We start from the raw sequence: 20,025 nt of genomic DNA, 5'->3' as shown, positions 1-20,025 counted from the left end.
AGTCGTGCCTCAGTTTCCCCCCTGGAGGAGTGAGTGGGTTTAGCAGAGAGTCTGGCGTGGTGACACTGCACAGTGACACCTGTGCAGCCTGGGGGTGGTGACACTGCACAGTGACACCTGTGCAGCCTTGTGGGATGGCCACGGGATGGCAGCAGAACATCCCTCATGGATGGGGAGCAGAACATCCCTCATGGATGGCAGCTCTGGAGCATGGCTGCTTGCAGGGTTCTGAGCACTTGTGACAGGAGCAGGGACTGGCCTGGCCCCTGTCCTGTCCAGCAGTGACTCCTCACACTGCTCCCCAGGGCAGCAATGGCCAGCAGATCTGGGAGCAGGTTTAGCAAAGCCCACTGTGCCTGTCCCCTGCCTCATGGAGCATCCTTAGGTCCCAGCGTGGGGACAGTAAAGGTCCTGTGTCCCCTGCCACCCCAGGGGGATGCAGCAGTGCCCGTTGTGCTCCCTGCCATGTCCCAGCTCCATGGTGCAGGGGGGAGAGGTGCTGGTTCTCTTTTCAGCAGGCACAAACCGATATTTCTGTCATCTATCAGAGCAGGTGATGCTGGACCCAGAGACAGCAAGTCTTTATCTGATGCTTTCGTGGAATGAAAATGGAAAATGAAACCTCCCTGACACCTCCAGGAGGTTCACAGGCAGTTTCAGTGTGCTGGGCTCCTGGGGAAGGCATTACTGGGAGGTGTTACTGGGAGGTGGAGGTTGGGAAAGGGGGTGACTGTGCCATGGGAGCAGTCTGTGCCAAGGAAGAGTCGCTCAGTGTGGCCATGGAGAAGATTTGGGCCCTGGATGGCCTGTACAGAACATTCTGTGTGTCCCTTGTCCATTCAGGGAAGAGCTCTGGAGAATCAGAGTGTGCCTGGGCTGTGAACTGGGCTGAGTGACCTTGTACAATGCAGAGAACGTGACACAGATCTTGCAGTTTGCAAAAAAGGAAAATGTTCAGGGAGGGAGAGCAGGAGTGGGGGCACACTGGAAGAGCAGCAGGAGCTGGGGTGTGATGGGGATCTCTGAGATCTGGGATGGTGACAGAAGGAGCAAACAGTGTCTAACCCAGGAGCAGTGTGTGCTGGTGGTGGCAGGGCCCAGGCAGAGGGACGCAGGTTGTGGATCGTGTCCTGGAGATCCCCTGGATCCAAAGTGACCAGCTGGACACTGCAGCCTCCAGAGCCACCAGAGACATGGCAGAGAATCTGCCAGGGACTGGCCAGCACGGATCTGCCAACCCTGAGCTGAGGAGAAACTGCGTGTCCTAAAGAGTTTATTTGGAGTGCAAGGGGAGGACTGCCAAGTCTCCCTTCTCCTGCTTGTTCTGTGAACCCCATCCTGGTGTGACAGGGACGTGCACTGCTTTATTTCTCCAGCTGCTCGCCAAATGCCTCATAAAGTGGCTTTTGTTCTCATGGAGAGCTCATTTGATGAGAAGGATGTGGGTGGGAAAGGCTCTTTGTCTCAGCGAGGCCGTGCCATCTGCTGAGTTTGTGCCTTTTTTCCTTAATCTTTCCCGTTTTCCCCTCACGCCCAGGCTAAAGAGGGACGGCCGAAAACATGGCGGCAAAGCGGCGCCGCTGCAAGGCGGGAACTACATTCCCCAGCATGCAACGCAAGGAGCGCTAACGCGGCGCGCCTGCTAGGAACGCTGGGAAATGTAGTCCCGCGCTCTGGCGCGCATTCCTCCCACCCCCAGTTCCCTCGCTTTCCTATTGGCCCAGCGCGACGCCAAGCAACCGTGGGCGGGGCCTGGCCGGGGCGCCGCCGTTCCTACTGGCCGGGGCGCGCGCGGTGGGAGGGGAGGTTTGAAAAAAAACAACCCGCCCCCCGCGGGACGCCGCGCGCTGATTGGCTGAGCCGCGGTTTGGCGCCAGCTTCGGAGCGGCCGACGGGTACCGGCTGGGGTCAAAAGCGCTGCGGCGGCCGCGCTGACGGCAGGGACGGGACGGCTGCGCTGCGTTCCCATTCCCACTCCCATGGATCCCACCCCGAGCGCTTCCCACCGCCGCCGCCTCCTGCTTCTCCCGCCGGCGTCCCCCGCCTCGCCCGCCGTGGTGAAGGCGCTCTTCCAGGATGAGCTCTCGCCTGTCTCCGATCTCCGCCTCACCATGGAGCAGCTGGGGCGCGGGTGAGTCGGGGCGCGGGGCCCTGAGAGCGCTGGGCTCGGGCACCCCCATTTTTCTCGTCTCTGTCGTGACCCTCCAAAAAAAAAAAAGCGAGGTTTGGAGGGGTTATCCTCCGCTTCTTCCTCCCGTCCGGAGCACTTTCCTCCTCTCCCCACCCTACGAGCCCTCCGGGTGCTTTGTCCCCTTTCCAGGGCGTTTTTCCCCTTCTCCAAGACGTTTTCTTCCCCCTCCCGGAGCCGGAGCGAGGCCTAGGGAGGCTCCCCCCATGTATAAAAACCCCAAGGCCTCCGGGAGTTCTTTTCCTTCCGTTCCGTCCCCCCCCGTGATTCCCTCCCGCGCAGCCAAGCCTTGTGGGATTCCCGCTCCCCAGAGAACCCCAAACCTCCGGGGTTTCTTTATCCTCCTTCTCCAGCCCCAAAGCCCCAGGGATGTGTTTTAACACCCCCCAGTTCCCTCCGAAATGTCTTTACTCGCTCCTGGCCATTGCGAGGTCTCAGGAATTGATTTCCTTCCCTGTTCCTTTCCAGAGGGAAGGCCTCGGGGTGTCCGTCTGTCCTCACCCCAAAATCCAGCGAGGCCTCGTGGGTCCCTCCTTGTCCTTCCCCCATCCCCGAGGCCTTGGGGGTCTCTTCGTGCCCTTCTCCCCCAGGACTGAGACACTGAGGGTTCATTCCGCTTCCTCTCCTCCCTGTCCGCACCTAAACCCGAGGCCTGCAGCTCTCCCAGCCCTTCCCCCAAAAACGAGGCCTCCCGGAGCTGCTTCTTCTCCCCACGAGGCCTCAGCTTTATCCCTCCCACCCTGCAAACTTCCCTGCCTCCCTTTTAGGGTCCCCCCACCCCTTTGCTGAAGCCTCCCCTCTGTTCTGTCCTCCTGCCCCCATCCCACATGGATCCATGCTCTGGGATATCTTCCCCCTGCCCTGGTTCTGCTCTGAGCATTCCCTTCCCTCCTGAGCCCTTCCCTGGGCTTCCCTCTCTCCCACAAATACCTTTCTATCATTTCCATGTCCTTTTTGCCTTCCCTTTTCCTGCACCCTCCTTCTCTCTGTCTCCCTGTGCTCTGCAGCTCCTCTCCTGTTCCCAGAGCTCCAGCCACAGCTGCTCCATTTTCCTGCTCTCTTCACCCCTCTAATCCCATTATTCCCACAGTTTCTCCCTTGTGTGGCTCCTGTTTTGTCCTGGCCCACTCAGGTCTCAATGGGTTTTGTTTGTTGATTTTCTGGCATTCTCATTTCTGCAACCACCTGCTTTATGGTCCTTCCCTCCTTCAGATTCCTGGGATTCCTGCAAACCACTGGCAGTGCCCCCCATGGAAATTATTCAGCCCTTTGATTTTGGAGCCCTGGCTAATTTTTTTTTTTTTTTAAATTACCAGTGTGCTGGAGCCTCACTCAAGTAGCTTTTCTCTTTTATATGTGGGGCTCCATGAGATTTTCTTCTCTCTTAGCGCTGAGATTTAGCAGATAAAACAAAATTTGGGAGGCAACTATTTATCAAAAATGGGTTTGAATTAGAAATTTGGCAATTTTCTCTATGCAAAACTTGAATTAAAGGAGTGGCTGCCAAAGAGAGAGTTGCAGTTCCAGGAAGAAAATCTGATAGAAATGATTTCTACCTGTGCTGTACCTGTCTGCAGTGTTGTATTTCTTGCTTTTTAAACAAATCCCAAATTTCCTTTCCAGGCAACATGAAAACCTGGACCAAGACATGGGAACCAAAAATGGATTACACAGATCAGCATCTTCAGAGTCCACAGACTCAGGTGGGGCTTCCTCAATGGATAGATAATGATTAGGAATTGGAAAACAATGAGCTTTTACATGGCACCCAGGGTTTGGGCTGTGGATTTTTTTTGGTTTTGCTTTAATTGTCCTGGAGACTGTGAGCAGTAGGAGGGAAGACAAGTTCTCATTGTGTTTTCTCTCTAAACTGTGCCTGAGTGGCTCTGCCCTGTGTTTTTCTGTTAGCAAGAGCTGGTTGATGATCTGAAACACCTCAGTTCTGGTACTTCCTGCGAGGATTTCCTGTTTTTCACATGAGGTGTTTTATCAGTGAAAATGAAATAAGCTCTCACCCCATAACTTGTAGGTTCCCTCTGGTGCTTCATTGCTCCAGCTCAAGGATATCATGGTTTCCACCTGGATTTATTCCCCATTTTGAGGGCACTTTCAGCCTAAAATAGAACTTTATGAAGTGCTAAAGCACGAGTACAGCTCACAAACCACAGAGCAGGACAGAGCACCAGCCTTGCTAAATCCTCACTTCTGTGGCTCCTCAGGAATCTGTGTTGGAGTGGCTTTGGATGTGTGCTGAAATGCTGTGGGGCTGTGAAATTGTGCTTGGTTTGTGCTTCTGAAGTGCTTCCTGTTCATTCCAGAACTGCTGATTTTTTGAATGAGCCCAAAATTTCTTCTTAGGAAGAGAACTAAAACCATGGCTTTAAAAAAAACCAAAACCCTAAAGGACTAAATTGTTTATGAAGGTGTGTGGTGGATTAACAGGGTATTCCATGCTGAGTGCCAGCACTGTGTTCCATGTGACAGCCCAGGCAGGGCTTGGGGGCCTTTTTTAAATGATCCCTGCTTTTCCCCAGGCCCTGAAGATCCACAGCCAAACCCCTGGTGGGGAGTGGCTGTAACTCTTATTTATTCTGCACCGACCTGAGGCTGCAGATGGGACTTCCCACATGAATTTCCTGTGGAAATCTGCAGCAGGTTAAATACAGATGGATATAAATCAGTGGGAAATGTGTGTCTCCTCTGCAGGTTTGGCTTTGGATTCTCCTGGCCCTGCGACCTCACACGACACCATGGAGGACACGTGAGTGCCCCTGGCTGCTGGAATCAGTAACAAATGTGGAATCATTAACAAACCTGGCCTAATGAGGCCTGGGGAGGGATTGCCTCACTGGGGCTTCCCTGCTGCACCTCTCCATGTGCTCCACAGCTGGAATGCTGGGATGGGCCCTGCCCAGGGCCTGGAGTGCTGCTCTGAGCAGTGCCAGCCACATGGCCCTGGCACCTCCCTGGGTCTATCTAAATTGCATTTTTTAACACTTGATTTAAATCTGTGCCTTAAGAACCACAGAATCATTTCATTTGGGAAAGATCTCTAAGACCTTCAAGTCTAACTTTTGATCTTTGGCTTTTAGGTTTGAGAAAGCAATCAAATCCAGCAGGATGAAGTAAGTATAATTCTATTTCAAATTCTTCCTCAGTGTCTCTTTTAGATTATGGTGTTTTCTATTCATGTCACTGCCTTTTAAAGCAAGATGTTGAAGTAAATTTTGTTTCTTTTTTTGTTGTAGCCTTCGAATACCTTTCAGAAGAATCCATTCCCTGCCAGTAAGTGAGAGTGGGATTGGTGTTTCATGTTTTATGTTAAAGGATTTAGCATGGTTTTGGTTGAATGCATTTAGCTGAATAGTTGTTAATTTTCTGCCTTCAACACCAGCTGCTGGGGTGCTTAATGTCAAAATTGCAGTTTGCAAATTCCCAATCTCACTTAATTTAGTGTGACATTTCTGTGATGTGCCTTCATCACTGGTGCATTTTGATACCAAGATTCCTGCACAGGTTGTGCAAAATCTGTAGTCAGAGATTTTCCAGTATTTATTAACCCTTTTAGTGCCTGAAATGTGCTTGTGCAAGGGCTGATGCACAGCCCTGAGCTGTCCCTTCTGTGTTGTAGCAAAGCCTGCTGGGCTGCAGCCCTGCTCTGAAGAGAAACCACTCTGACTCTCTGGACACTGATGCTTTCCAGCCTTTGGAACAGGATGAAAACAAGGAAAATGTAAGTGTTGTTTCCTGTGATGATCCAGTGGTGGGGGGGACAGCTGGATTAGCACATCCCTGCGCTGGGAATGTGATGGGAAAGCTTCAGTTACTCCCTACCAGGCTCTTCTTCAGGCACTGCCACCTTTATCTCACTTTTTCTGAAGGGAACTTGCAGCTCTGATTAGAGTGGAGGGGAGATTAATAAAAATTGGGAAGTTTTTGCCCAGTCCTGCCTTCGTGCCACTGACCCTGACTCATTCCTGGCTGTGGCAAAGGAAAATCTGTTCCCACTGCTCTGGACAGGAGTTTGGGGAGGTCACCCCTCACTTCCCACTGCTGCCATGGGGAGTCCTGGTTCCTCCTGGATTCAGTGTCCTGGCTGCTGAGAATCCTCTGAGGGATGAGGACACAGCCTTGGCTGCCTCCAGGAATGATTTATTCTGCAGAGAATTGACTGACAGAAACAGAAAAGCCCTGAAGCCTGTAGGTGATGCCAAGAGCATAAATGCTGGATTATGTTAAATGAAACACTCCTGTAACATCTTTAATTTAAAAACATTCACCTTCAGACTGTTCCTGTTGGCAGCAGGGAGCTGGAATCCAAAATGTCAGGCAGCTTGAAAAAACTGAAAAGATGAAAGGATCCAAGCAACTTAACACAGTTTGTAATTTTGGTGAAATGATCCTTTTGCTGGTTTCTGTTTCAGGAATCATTTGAGTTTAAGAAGCCAACCAAGCCAGCTTCTCGTGGCTGCCGTGATGGAAGGGGTGTTGGAGCAAGGCAGAATTCATCTCCAGCTCAGGTAATTGTTCTTTTCAACTAATTCTCTGCCATGAAAATAACTATATCAGGGTTCTGAAGTGCTGCTGTCAGTCAGGAGGCAAGCAGAAAAACTTAGCTATCTGCCAGATAAGAAAATTCTTCTCACCTTTGGCTCATGAGGATTTTGAAGCATTGTTCTGGGAAAAATGAGTCAGCACAGAGCTGAGGTTCTGCTCAGTAACTGAAGGGAGTGTGGACATTGATGAAATGATGTAAATGATTGAATGATCAGTATTGATTGATGTAAATGATTGAGATGATCAGTAAAGTTGGTACTTGATCAGGCAGATGCATTTGGAACAACAAACCCAACTGTGTAAATGCAGCTGGATTTTGTGTCCTTATGTGACATACAGGGAGAAAATTCACCTTATTCATAACCCATTTAGAAAAAGCAGCTGAGAAATCACTGTACAGAAACAGAGCTGGGGCCAAGTGTTTCTGTGCTCCCTGGACCCAGCAGCCCTCCCCCTGCTGATTCCTGCCCGTGCTGCAGCTCAGGGTGGCAGTAACCCCAGAGAGCAGTGCCAGCCCCTCCCTGGCTCCAGCACCCTGCAGGGAGCACAGGGAGTGCTGCTAAAACCCCTTGTGTCTCCTCTCAGCTGCCCACGGGGGAAGCAGCCTCGGGGGAGCAGGAGAACTCCAGGGCAGCGCTCCTGCAGCAGCATTCCCTGCCCTCCTCGGAGAGCGAGGATGACGACGGCTTCCTGGAGCTGCTGGATGACCAGGACCTGAAGGTGTGTGCAGGGGGATTGGGGTGGAGATCCCCAGATCAGCTCTGCCCCAGGTGTCTGCTGTGCTCTGGGTGCTCAAACTGCACCACTCTGGGTTTTGGGAATCACAGAATCCCAAAAAAGCTTAAAACCCATCCAGTTCCAGCCCCCTGCCTTGGGCAGGGACATCACAAGGAGATGAATTCTCATCATCTTTTCTAACTCACTCTGGAGTGTCTTTTATTTTGCAAGTGCTCATTCCTAGTGCAGCCAGTGGGGTTTGTTTGGGCTGTGAACAAGTGAATTATTTTTAGTTTGAGAGCTGAGGGAATTATTTGAACAGTTGGCATTTTTCTTTAGAAACTTGCTGAAGAAGTCAGAGGTGGTGATTGCTTTGAGCCACTTAAATACAATACTGTTTCCAAGGGAATTTGAAATGCTTGAAGCCCTGGAGGCTTATCTTTGTTAATCAATCAATGAATTGATAAACTTACCTTCTCCAGCATGGCTCAGCTCACTTCCACTATTCCCTTAAGAATTGCACTGATAATGGAGTTAAATCCTTGCAGCTGCTCTGGCAGCCGGATCCAGCTGCAGTGTTGGCCTGGGCCGTGCAGGAGCTGTCCCTGCAGTGTCCCCTGGGGTGAGATGGATGAGCCTGAGCTTCCCTCTCTCCCCAGAACGACGAGGAGATGCCCTCGGACGTGTCCAGTCTCTGGACGGCGCCGCTGGTCATGAGGAGAGCGGAGAATCGGGTGAGTGTCCCCAGGCAGGGACAGGCACTGCCCTGGCAGCTGGGACAGTGATCCTGCTGGGACAGTGATCCCTCTGCCTCCTGCAACCCTAAAAACAGCAGAACAAGCCCTGGCACAGCCCCCTGCAGGGTTCCCTTATCTCTGGAGCTGTTCACCTGGCAGGTTTTGTCAGTGGGGAACAATTGGCGTTTATTGGTGTAAAATTTCTTCTTGCACTTCATAAACGTGAGCTCCACTTCCCTTATCAGAATGTGGAATTCACTCTGCACAGACTCACCTGGAATGCTGTAACCTGATCCTCTGATAACAGACTGGGGAGGGAGTTAAGTCTCCAGCAGAAAGCTCCTTAATCTGCTGATTAATTGGCTGCTAATTGGTGTAGAGCACTTTGCTGGCTCTTTATCTTGCTTATGATGCTCCAAGCTCCCCCAGTAACAAGTGTTACTGGAAATGCAAAGCCTGGATAATTCAGATTAACAGCCCCCTGTTGCTGTGCAGCGGTGGTGCCTTAAATTAAGCCAAGTTTGGAATAATATGAAAGCCTGAGTGGTGTTTGTTTTCTTTTATAAATCTTTGCTGGACAACTCAACTCCTCTTCTCCCTCCTAGGCCAAGAGGTGCCGCTTGTTTGGGTCTTCATCCATGTCAAGCATTGCAGGAAGAACCACCCAGAAAAGGATGGAGAGATCCCAGGAGGAGAATTCTCCAAGCAAAAGCAAGAAGAGGAAAAGCCTGCCTGGAACTTCTGAGGACTCCACGGTTGGTGGCTCCAGAGTTGCTGAGGGGAGATGCAGAGTGGGGGCTGCTTTGTGGAGGCTGCTGGGAGCTTTTCCAGGTGGATTGTTGGGGCAGCAATTCCACAGCCTGAGCTTTGCCCTGAGCAGGGAAGCTGAGGGGGCAGCTCAGGGTTTGGGAGCACTCCAAGCTGTGGGAAGCAGGGACTGGGAACAGGGACTGGGAACAGGGACTGGGATGTGCCTGCCCTCGGTGCTCACGGATCTCACCTGTGCCCTGCAGTGCCTGAAGCTGGTGAGGACCCAGCCCTCCACAGCAGAGATTGAGAGCATCTTGGACAGTGACCAGAGGGACCTTATTGGGGACTTCTCCAAGGTAATGCCAGAGATTCCATGGCCAAGTGCTGGATGGAATGTTTGAAGGGCCTCTCGTGGTGGGGATGTCTCAAACCAGCCCAGAAAAACACTTCTCTTTATAGAGGCTTTTCTGTTCCCTCATAAACCTGCCTTGATCTTGGAGGTCTTTTCCAACCTTAACAATTCTTTGATCAACAGCAGAGGTTGTTGGTGAGAAGGGGATGTCCCAGCTTAAACACAAAGTGATCCATTTGTGGTTAAAGCCCTATAAAATCCCTCTAGTGTAGCAGCCAAAACCTAAATTCTGTGCCTGATTTTGGCACTCTTAGGAGTTTTAACTCCAGCAGAGTATCTGTTAGAGAGTGAACTGCTGGATGACTCTCAGCTGGAATTTTCTCAATCCTGTCTCTTGCAGAGTTATTTATTTGACACTGTCGATGGGAAACATCAAGATTTAAAATACATCGACTCAGAAATGGTGAGTGCTCCAAGGGAGCAACAAAACTTCTTTAGTGGGGGTTGGGGAACAACAACAAAAATTGAAACAACTGAACTGTTTTTTTTTGTGGTGTTTTTTCTCAGATTGTGTCTGTGCTGACTGGGAAGTTTGAGAGCTTCATCAAGCAGTGTGTGATAATTGACTGCAGATACCCCTATGAGTACGAAGGGGGGCACATCAAGGTGAGCTGACCCCACAGGAGCAGGGCAGCTGGTCTGAGGCTGCAGCCCAGGGTCACTTGGATCCCTGTGGGGCTGATTTTTATCCAGGGCCCTGTGGATATGTTTTTCCTGAGGGAATCCTGTCATGCTCAGCCACTGCCTGGGTTTGGATACTGGGTCATGGGGTGACTGTTCCCTCCAAAGAAGGGACATTCTGCTCTCTGTGAGCAGAGGGGGGATCTGTGGCCCTCAGGGTGGCAGAGGTTACAGAGCAGGATGTGACACTCAGCATCCTCATATGCCAGGAAGCTAAAATTGGGATTTTAAATTTCAGTGACAGACTTCAAAGAACAAATGGCTGTGTTAAAAATAACCAGGGACAGGTCATGCTGTGGTGTTAGAGTCTCTTCCAGGGCCTGAAAGGATCCAGGAGAGCTGGAGAGGGGCTGGGACAAGGCCTGGAGGGACAGGACACAGGGAATGGGTGGATATTGGGAAGGGATTCCTGGCTGAGGAGTCACAGCCAGGTCTGACTGCCCGTGGGGTTTGGAGCTGTGTTGGGAGAGGGTCCCAGAGCTCCTCCAGGAATTGGCTCCCAAGGAAGTGGGATGAGTTTGTGGCTGTTCCCCTGCACTCACTGCTGGGACTCTGCCCTTCCAGGGTGCCATAAACCTGCACATGGAAGAGGAGGTGCAGAATTTCCTGCTGAAGAAGCCGATCCAGCCGTCGGAGAACAAGCGCGTCATCGTGGTGTTCCACTGCGAGTTCTCCTCGGAGCGGGGCCCTCGCATGTGAGCTCCTCTCTGCTGGGCCAGGGGTTCCTCAGAACTGGAGCAGAGTGGCTGGCCTGGCCCCAGGGGCTGTGCACGTGCTGCTTGTCACCTCTGGCAGAATTGGCACAGCCTGGGCTGGAGCACTGCAATGTCAGAGGGGAAAGGAAAAGCCTGTGAGCTGTGGGGCTCCTCAGCCTCGCCCTGGCAGGCAGCTCCAGCTCCTCCATTGAAGGGGGGGTTTGGGGAGCAGGTTTGGGGAGCAGTTACTGGTTGGGTGTGGGGTTTAACTGGGGATTTCCCTGCTGCAGGTGCCGGTTTGTGAGGGAGCAGGACAGGTTGAGCAATGAGTACCCCAACCTGCACTACCCAGAGCTCTACGTGCTCAAGGGGGGCTACAAGGATTTCTTCTCGAGGTGCCAGGTGAGTAATGTGGTTTCCTCATGCCTGGGAGTGTCCAAGGCCAGCTGGGACAGGACTTGGAGCAGCCTGGGATACTGGAAGGTGGGTGGGATAATTTAGGTCACTCCAACCCAAACCTTTCTGTGGTCACTTTTACACTCAGAGGAGAAACAGGAGATAAATAATATTAATTTATTGCTACTCAAACTTCTCTCTGGGGCAGAGTGGTTTGGCTGGGGGACTTTTCCTGCTCTCTGTGAGCTGTTCCCAGCCTGTCTTCCTGCCACAGCTGAAGGGCTTTTCCACTTGTCTCAAGAGTAGAATAGAAGTGGATTCTGCCCCTTTAGAACAAACTGTCACTCAGAAAGGATTTCAGCCTGCTCAGACAGGAGAGAAGACAAGGCTTGACAGTAATTGCTGGGTAATAAATGGAAACCTCAGGTCTTGTACAGTGCTAAACCAGCAAAACTGAAAATCTGAGCTTGGAGTTTGCAGCCTCTAATTGAGACAAGGAAACTAAAACCCCCCAGCTCTTCAGGGTGGGATTTCTCCTGTCCCTTGGCTCCTGCAGCATTTCCATGGTCCCAGCACTCCTGGGGTCTGTCCTGCTGCTCTGACACAAATCTCAGTTCCTCAGCCCCCCACATTTCCAGTCTCTTGGGAGATGGGGGATGCCTGGCCTGTGCCCCAGCTGGATGGGGCTGCCAGCTCCTCCCCGTGGGATTCTGGCTCTCCCAGCACTCAGAGTTGTTGCTGCCCGGGGTTTTGGCTCTCCCTGTGATTTGCTGGCTGCCCTGTGCTGAGGGACAGCCGGGGTTGGGTTGTCCTGAGGAGAGGGGACCGAGGCCTCAAGGTGGCAGCACGGGACAGGCAGTGGCTCTCCCTGGGAGCGGGAGCTGTCCCAGGATCGGGGATGCTCCGGGCTGGAGGGGCCCGCAGCGATCGCTGCTCCCTGCCTGGATGGAATCCACAACCTTGGCAGGATCAGCTCCAGCTGGGCTGGAACATCCTTCCAAGGTGAGCTCTAACCCAGCTCAGCCTGTGTGCTGTCTGCCAGGGAATTTGGGATGGGAGCCCTGCACACAAAGGCCTTGTTTGGGTGGCTGTAACCTGAATATCCCCGGCTTTGTGTGTCTGTCAGAGCTTGGAGGGGAGCTCTGTCCCTGTTTGCTCAGTGCTGCTGCCATCACTGAGGTGACCCCAGCTCCTGTTTCCCCAGAGCTTCTGTGAGCCCCAGAGCTACCGGCCCATGCACCACAAGGACTTCAAGGAGGACCTGAAGAGATTCCGCACCAAGAGCCGCACCTGGGCCGGGGAGAAGAGCAAGAGGGAGATGTACAGCCGGCTCAAGAAGCTCTGAGGCTGCAGGGAGCTGCAAGGACTGCCCAGCCTGGGGGCTGCAGTGGGAGATCCACGTGTTCCAGTGCTCCTTCTCCTCCCTGGGATCACCTGGAGCTTGGCCCCACCAGCTGGACCTTGGGATCGTTTTGGTTACGTTGCTTCATGAAAATGTTGTGGCTTCTTGTGTTGTGTGACACCCCCAGTAGCCCAGGGAGGGTGGGGACAGCCTGGTGGGGCTGGGCTGGGTGGTGTCAGCACTGCCAGGGAATTGTAGTGCCTGTTAATTTTTAAATGCTTAATTTTATTTAAATACAGTCAAATGAAGCCAATAGCGCTGCGGTTGGGTCATCTGGATTGTACTTAAACCTTGTTTGTGCTGCAGGGCAACCTGCTGGGGGGGATTGGGCTCCTTGGTTCTCTCAGCTGCAGTTTTGGTTCTGTGTTTTGTGGGGGAGGAAGATGGGAAATGGCCCCTGATGGCTCGAGATTCCCACATGGGAAGAGCCTGGGGAGCCCATCTGAGGGGAAATGCTTGTTGTTCACAGACATCACGTTCACCTGGGTACTCCAGGCTGTTCATTTCATTGTTCCTGTTGGTTCTGCAGCAGTTGGTGTTTCATGGAGGGAGAGTTTTTGGGAGCTGAGGGGTTCAGCACTTGGGTGCTCCCAGGATTCTCAGCAGTGTCACTGCTGCCTGGGAGTTGTTCCTGCCCTGCAGCATTGCCAGAGCAGATCCTGACCCCAGGGAGCTGCTGTGACACTGCTGGGGGTGGCTGTGGCCACTTCTCTGCCTGCCAGGAAAGGCAGGAGCTGGAATTAATCCCTGAGGGAAGCAGAACTTCCTTGGCTGTGCTGGATCCCCCAGCTGAGGAAGTTCTGCACTCCCAAACTGCTTTGCTGCTGGTTTTGGGGTCACTTCAGCCCCAGCTTTTCAATCCATTTTCCTCACACCAACTGCCATGTTGAGAACTGGTGCTCCTGGGAAGCTCCACGTGCCTGGGAACTTCCTGGTTTACTCTGTTGTATCCATGTCAAAAAATACTGAGATGAGGTGCCTTATGTGGAATTTCAATTTGCTGTTTTTTGGAAACCTCTTTCTTCAAACCTGCTGTTAATCCTTTTGTTCCCAAGAGGATTAAACTTGGAGTTCTTTCTTGTTTAAAAAACAAAAATCAGAGTTTTGCTGTTTTCCCTCAAAGCTGAATCCCTTGAATGGGGAGATGATGAAATGTGAAATCAGAAGTGATGGTTACAACTTTCCTTGGGCAGGGCTGAGCTCTGGGAAGGGGATGTGGGGCTGGAGAGTTGGTCAGAGTCCCAGGCAGTGCCCAGGGGTGCAGCACCAGCTCAGCACCACCAGGGCTGGGCAGGATCTCCCAGCCCCACTCTGCAATCCATGGGAATATTTTCACTCCTCCTCCATGTCCAGAACGAGCAGATGGAGCCTGGCCTGGGGCAGGCTGCTCCTTTCCAAGGTCACTCAGCTGGAACAAAACCATTGCAGCAATCCCTGCTTTCCAGCTGCACTTCCCTAAATGTCATTATCCTACACCCCTGGGCAGGGCAGTGAGGGCTGTGCTGTCCCAGCAGGGCTGGGGAGGAGCCCTGTGCAGGGATTGGGAATGGCTGAACCCAGAGGGGGCACAGAGACCCCCCCCATCCCAGCTCCACCTTGTTGTGTGTTTTGGGAGTCCTGGGGAGGGAGAGGGACCTCAGCAGCATCCAAACTCTGCCAGCTGCACAGTCACAGCTGGGTTTGGGCTGGATCCTGCTCTCTGCTGCAGTTTTCCCCAGGGGAGCACCTGGGGTGGCTGTGGTGTTGGGGTGTGATGAGCAGGTGGCCAGCAATGGGGTCAGAGTTAAAAACCTCCCTGGAAATGCAGCCCTGTGCCTCCAAAGCCAGAGCAGAGAACGGGGTGGGGTTTGTTCCCCCTTCCCTCCATCTGTCACCCTGAAAACTGATTCTGAAAGCAGCTTAAACCTTCCTCAGCTTCACCCCCAGCTCCTGAATGCTGCAGAGCTTGGAGTTTCCTCCCCTTCCCCGTTCCTTTGTGGCCCAAAGGCCTCTCAGGCTCTGTCCTTTGGCCAGTAAAGGCCAACAAGGGCCAGGTGCCCTCTGTGCCCTCAGCTCCTGGAGCCCTGGGAGTCCTTTGGGTGTTGGACATCTCCTCTGGCATCCAGGCTCCCTTAAGATGAGGCAAAAAGTGATTTTAGCCATAACCAGACCATTCCCTGGCTTTAAATCCTTTTGCATCTTTTCAAACAAACCTTTTGTCTTTGCCTTTCTGCCTCTTTTCTTTGCAGCTCTTCCCAGGCTTTTGGGTCCTGTTCCCACATCCCTGCTCCTGCCAGGTAAATCAGGTAAAATTCACTGAAATTTCCCAACAAGCCAAACTCCTGCAGGTCTGTAAGTGGCACTGCCAGGCAGGGCTGGGAGAGCCCCTCTGCCCCAGGCTGAGGGGTTTGCCAGGAGAAGGCACAGAAGGAACTGCCCTGGATGAAATCCTGGCTGTACCTCGGTGAGTCCATCATTCCTGAGGGGGATTGCTGTGGCTTTGCTGGGCAGAAGCTGCTTTGGGAAGAGAATTGTTGTGCCAAAGTGTGACTGAGCTGAGCCTGGAGAGCTGCTGCTGCTGCCTGGGCAGCAGTGCCCCAAAATTCCTGCAAATATTGGTACCAGGATGGGTTTCTGTGGGGCTGGGGCTGGGTGTGACAGCTCCCATGGGGACATTCCTGGGGCTGGATGTGACAGCTCCCACAGGGACATTCCTGGGGCTGGATGTGACAGGGACATTCCTGGGGCTCCAGCACAGCCCCAGAGCCCCTCTCCTGTGCCATGGCCTGGTCCCCAGCCTGTGCTGCCCTGGGGCACCATGCACAGGGTGAGGGGACAGTGCCACTCCTGTGTCCCTGTGCAGGGTGAGGGGACAGTGCCAGCCCATCCCAGCTCACCCTGGGCAGCCCTGCTGGCAGCAGAGAGCCAGGGCTGCCAGGCAGGGTGGAAGGTCCTTGTCAGAGGTCACCAAATCCAGGCAAAGCTGGAAAGGAAGCAAATCTCCTGCTGGGGAGCCAAGCTCTGGGCGTGCTGCAGGAGCTCTGGGCTGGTGCCAGCCCTGGGGCTGGCAGGGCTCTGCCATGGCCCTGTCCCAGTGCTCAGCCATGGGCTCCCACCAGTGCCATCAGATCTGGCACTGACCCCAAATCCTGACCCCAGATCCTTCCCTTGGAGGGACAAAGGAAGGACAGCAGCCCTTCAGTCCCCTGTGTGTCCCAGCCATTCTCCCCTCAGTGTCACCTCCTGTCACACACAGAGCCACTCCTGGGGTGGGAAGGTCTCAGGCCCCCATGGAGAGGGATGGCACTGGGATGTCCCAGGGAGCTCTGGGTTTGGGGTTTATCTGCTCTGGGGCCCAGGGCTGTGTCCTGGTGCTGCTGTTGGATGAACCCTGCAGAGCTCACAGCAAGGAGCTGTGGAAAGGGAGAACAACATCAAAAGCAGAACGTGGAAGGAAGCCAGGGGGAACAAGGCCAAGGGGCCTTTTCTCTTTCTCTTTCACTCCATGTGGGCAATCCCCCAGCCTGTGGCACAGCCCTGGGACAGACACGGTCACAGCTCTGCCACCTCAGTGCCACACGATGGGGACAGCCCCAGGGAGGGCAGGGAGCAGCCCCTGATGGGGACAGGAGGGAATTCTGCTGCAGGATTGTCCAGGGGGTGGCTCCTGCCATGGCAAGGTGGGACCCTGCTGGGATGGGCTGGGCTTGGTGGGGCTCTGGGAGAGCCCCTGAAGGAATTCAGCAGGGTGGGGAGGAGATCAGAGGGGGCAAACACCCCACAGGTAATCCCTGCCACGGGAAGGAACAGCCCCACTCTGTGGTGCCCATCCCTGTGACCTCCTCACCAGGATTGCTGCCCCAGGGCAGCCCTGGGCTGGTGATGGGTTAGGAAGCCTGGCTGGCACTGGCAGCTGCCCCTTGGGGTGACCCAAGTGACACCAGGGCTCTGTGACACCCGGGGGGAGCCCCAGGAGGTGGCTGTGTCCTGGCTGTCCCAGGACAGGGCACAGGAGGTGCCAGGGCTTGGGCTGAGCCCTGGGAACAGCCCTGGGCAGCCACAGGCCTGGCTGTGGGTGACACTTGCTGTGATTAGCAGGTGCTGGGATTGGCAGGTGGGGTTTGTCCCTGCTTCAGCCGTGCTTCAACCCTGCTTCCTCCTCCCACCCTCCTCCTCCTCCGGGCTGGGCAGTCCCAGAGGCACAGCTGGGCCCACACAGGTCCCCAAATCTGCCACCACCCCCTGCAGCCCCTGGCACACAGGGGCAGGAGCAGAGCCATGATTTGGGAAGCAGTTTTAGAAGCAGAACCATGATTTGGGAATCAGGTTCATGAGCAGACCCATGATTTGGGAAGCAGAGCTGTGCTTTGGAAAGCAGGCTCAGGGGCAGAGCCATGGTTTGGGAAGCAGATTTAGGAGCAGAGCCATGATTTGGGAAGCAGGTTTAGGATCAGAGCTGTTCTTTGGGAAGCAGAGGTGTGCTTTGGGAAGCAGGCTCAGGGGCAGAGCCATGATTTGGGAAGCAGATTTAGGAGCAGAACTGTTCCTTGGGAAGCAGAGATGTGCTTTGGGAAGCAGAGCTCAGAGCAGTTCTTTGGGAAGCAGGTTTAGGAGCAGAGCCATGATTTGGGAAGCAGGTTTAGGAACAGGGCTGTGCTTTGGGAAGGAAGGTTTAGGAGCAGAGCTGTTCCTTGGGAAGCAGAGATGTGTTTTGGGAAGCAGAGCTGTGCTTTGGGAAGCAGCACACCAAAGGGTTCAAACCCACCGAACCAGTCTGGCCAGTGCCAGGTCTGTTGTGCTCTGGGAACTCTCCTGGTCTCACCAGGGTCCCAGGAAATGTGGGGTCTGCCCTGGCAGAGCGGGCACCAGTGAATTTGGGGCTGTGCTGGGGCTCTCCTGGGTGCAGAGCTGGTGTTTGGTGTGTGGAGGGGATGAATTTGGTGCTGGATGTTTCCTGTTGCCACAATTCTGCACATCCCCACCAGCCCCAGCAATCCTTGGCTGCTCCTCTCCCCTCACCCAGCGTGGCTGGAACTGGGTGAGAACTCTGAGCACCCAGAGGTCACCAAGGTGATCAGAGGGATGGAACAGCTCTGCTGCAAGGAAAGGGTGAGAGAACTGGGGTTGTTCAGCCTGGAAAAGAGAAGTTTGGGGTGATATTGCTGGGGTCTTCCAGTACCTGAAGGAGCTATGAGAGTGATGGGGAGGGATTTGGACAAAGGCCTGGAGTGACAGGATCAGGGAATGACCTCTAGTGCAGGCTGGACAGCCCAGCTCTCCCTGCCTGTCCCACAGGAGAGCTGCTCTGCTCACCTCCAGCACGTCCTGGAGGCAGAGCTGACCAGGCAGAGCCATCCCTGGGCACTGCCAGAGCCACCCCTGGGCACTGCCAGAGCCAGCTCCCAGCTCCTACGTGCACACAGCCAGCCCCAGCTGCAGCTGTGCACAGATGTCTGTGGATGTGTTTATTCAATTCCCAGCTGCTCCTGTGCTGCTGCTGGCACTGGGTTCTTGTTCACAGTGGGGTTTTTGTGAGCCAGGAGCTCCCTGCACCAGCAGCCAGGGCTGTGGGGTGCCAGGGTTCTCTGCACTCCCTGTTATCCCCCTGCAGCCAGGGCCTGATTGGGATTCCAGCCCAAATCCACATCAGGCACAGGGGCTGTTCCTGAGGGATTCCAGCCCAAATTCACATCAGGCACAGGGGCTGTTCCTGAGGGATTCCAGCCCAAATTCACATCAGGCACAGGGGCTGTTCCTGGGGGATTTTACCCCAAATTCACATCAGGCACAGGGGCTGTTCCTGTGGGATTCCAGCCCAAATTCACATCAGGCACAGGGGCTGTTCCTGGGGGTCTCAGCCCGAATTCACATCAGGCACAGGGGCTGTTCAGGGGATTCCAGCCCGAATTCACATCAGGCACAGGGGCTGTTCAGGGGATTTCAGCCCAAATTCACATCAGGCACAGGGGCTGTTCCTGTGGGATTCCAGCCCAAATTCACATCAGGCACAGGGGCTGTTCCTGGGGGTCTCAGCCCGAATTCACATCAGGCACAGGGGCTGTTCCTGGGGGATTTCAGCCCAAATTCCCATCAGGCACAGGGGCTGTTCCTGGAGGATTTGACCCCAAATCCACATCAGGCACAGGGACTGTTCAGGGGATTTTACCCCAATTCCCATCAGGCAGGATCCGATCCCCATGTGCTGTGTGCCCCAGCCCTGCTGCGGGCTGGGAGGGGAGCAGGGAGCGCTGAGAGCCCGGCAGGGCCAGGGGGAAGCTGGATATTCATTCCCTGGAGCAGCACAGCTGCTTGCACAGCCATCCTGTGTCCGTGGCCAAGGAGACCGGGCTGGGAGCTGACAGGGCGGATAAAGACGTCGGGAGCCCGCAGACAAAGGCTCGATTGTCGCGGGGGAGCGGGGCTGCCAAACGGCAGCTGGAGCCCGGGGGAAACAATTCCGCGATGCCCTGGGGACAGCTGGGACCTGCCCGGAGCTGGGAGCCCGCCTGGCACCGGGCAGGGATGGGATGGGCCGGGGATGCTGCAGGGAGCATCCTCACGGGAAAATGCGGGAATTTCCGCGGGGGTTCTGCTGGAGAGTGTGGGATGGGGAGCAGCCACCCTGGGGAGGCAGCGAGGGCTGCGTGTCCCTGTCCCCGTCCTGTGTGTGACAGCCCAGAGCATCCCGTGCTCCTGGCATCCCTTTGTGGCGGGGGCAGGGGGAAGGGGGCACTCCCAGCCCCTTTCCCTGCAGAAAGGACACTCTGCTGGGATTGTCACCTCTGCCGGGAGTGTCACCTCTGCTGGGAGTGTCACCCATCCCCCGGACACTCACACAGCCGCAGTCACCGCTCCTGCCCGCACAGCATCTCCTGTAATGCCTTGGGTTTGAGCTTTTGTGTTTTTCAGAATCTCTGCTGCTCGGTGTGTAACTCTGAAATTTCAATATTAGGTGTTGGTGAGTTCTCTTCACAGGGTGGTTGGACAAAACAATTCCTTTCTAGAATCGAGGACAACTGGTACCCAAAAGTCAGAAACAACAGCAAGGGAAAGGGGCAAACCAGGGAGCTGAGACTTCTTAACCTGGGGCTTTGCTTGGATAATTGACCCCAATGTGGAGATGAACCAAAACTTATAAAACTCGTGCCCAGGATCCATCTGGGATTTGATTTGGGTGCAGCCCCGTCTGGGCTCTTGCACTGCCCGAGGTGAATCCTTTCAATAAATCCCTATTTTATTCCTTTCACTAAATCCCCATTTCATTCCTTTTGCTCTGTCTGGTCTCTGTTCCAGGACACCCTTTGCAGCCAGCACTGGCAGCTCTGCCCCTGCTCCCCGATTCGGGCTGAGCCCAGCAGGGAATTTGCGGCATCCTGGGCATTTCCCAGCACGGAAATCCCGGGGGATGCAGGAGCAGCTCGGGCGCTGTCCCAGGGCTGCTCCTGGGCAGGACGGGCAGAAGCTCCAGGATGTGCTGCCAGGAGGAGAGACAGCCCCAGGAAAACACGGAG

At 54.3% G+C, this 20,025-nt stretch overlaps 1 protein-coding gene across 1 annotated transcript; it reads left to right on the top strand.

Annotated features, from left to right (window-relative positions):
• Positions 1 to 1,901: 1,901 nt before the first annotated feature.
• On the top strand, positions 1,902 to 13,617 carry CDC25A (cell division cycle 25A). Its single transcript, XM_033055555.1, has 16 exons — positions 1,902 to 2,131; positions 3,812 to 3,891; positions 4,895 to 4,949; positions 5,281 to 5,313; positions 5,437 to 5,473; positions 5,820 to 5,921; positions 6,613 to 6,708; positions 7,331 to 7,465; positions 8,122 to 8,196; positions 8,805 to 8,954; positions 9,213 to 9,305; positions 9,702 to 9,764; positions 9,869 to 9,967; positions 10,607 to 10,737; positions 11,028 to 11,139; positions 12,338 to 13,617. Exons 1-16 carry the CDS (start codon positions 1,980 to 1,982, stop codon positions 12,476 to 12,478), a joined length of 1,554 nt encoding a protein of 517 aa, XP_032911446.1. The 5' UTR covers positions 1,902 to 1,979; the 3' UTR covers positions 12,479 to 13,617.
• The last annotated feature ends 6,408 nt before the right edge of the window (positions 13,618 to 20,025 follow it).

Source organism: Catharus ustulatus, chromosome 1 (genome assembly GCF_009819885.2).
Source record: "Catharus ustulatus isolate bCatUst1 chromosome 1, bCatUst1.pri.v2, whole genome shotgun sequence".
NCBI classification, from domain to species: Eukaryota; Metazoa; Chordata; class Aves; order Passeriformes; family Turdidae; genus Catharus; species Catharus ustulatus.
Note: the sequence above shows the minus strand (reverse complement) of the source record. Positions and strands in the feature narration are given on the sequence as shown.

What these genes read in the sequence shown, in the direction of transcription:
- CDC25A (XM_033055555.1), top strand. Translation starts at nt 1,980, where the DNA reads ATGGATCCCACCCCGAGCGCTTCCCACCGCCGCCGCCTCCTGCTTCTC. An exon ending in GAACTTCTGAGGACTCCACG is followed by an intron (nt 8,955 to 9,212) that starts GTTGGTGGCTCC and finishes TGTGCCCTGCAG; the next exon opens with TGCCTGAAGCTGGTGAGGAC. An exon ending in TTATTGGGGACTTCTCCAAG is followed by an intron (nt 9,306 to 9,701) that starts GTAATGCCAGAG and finishes TGTCTCTTGCAG; the next exon opens with AGTTATTTATTTGACACTGT.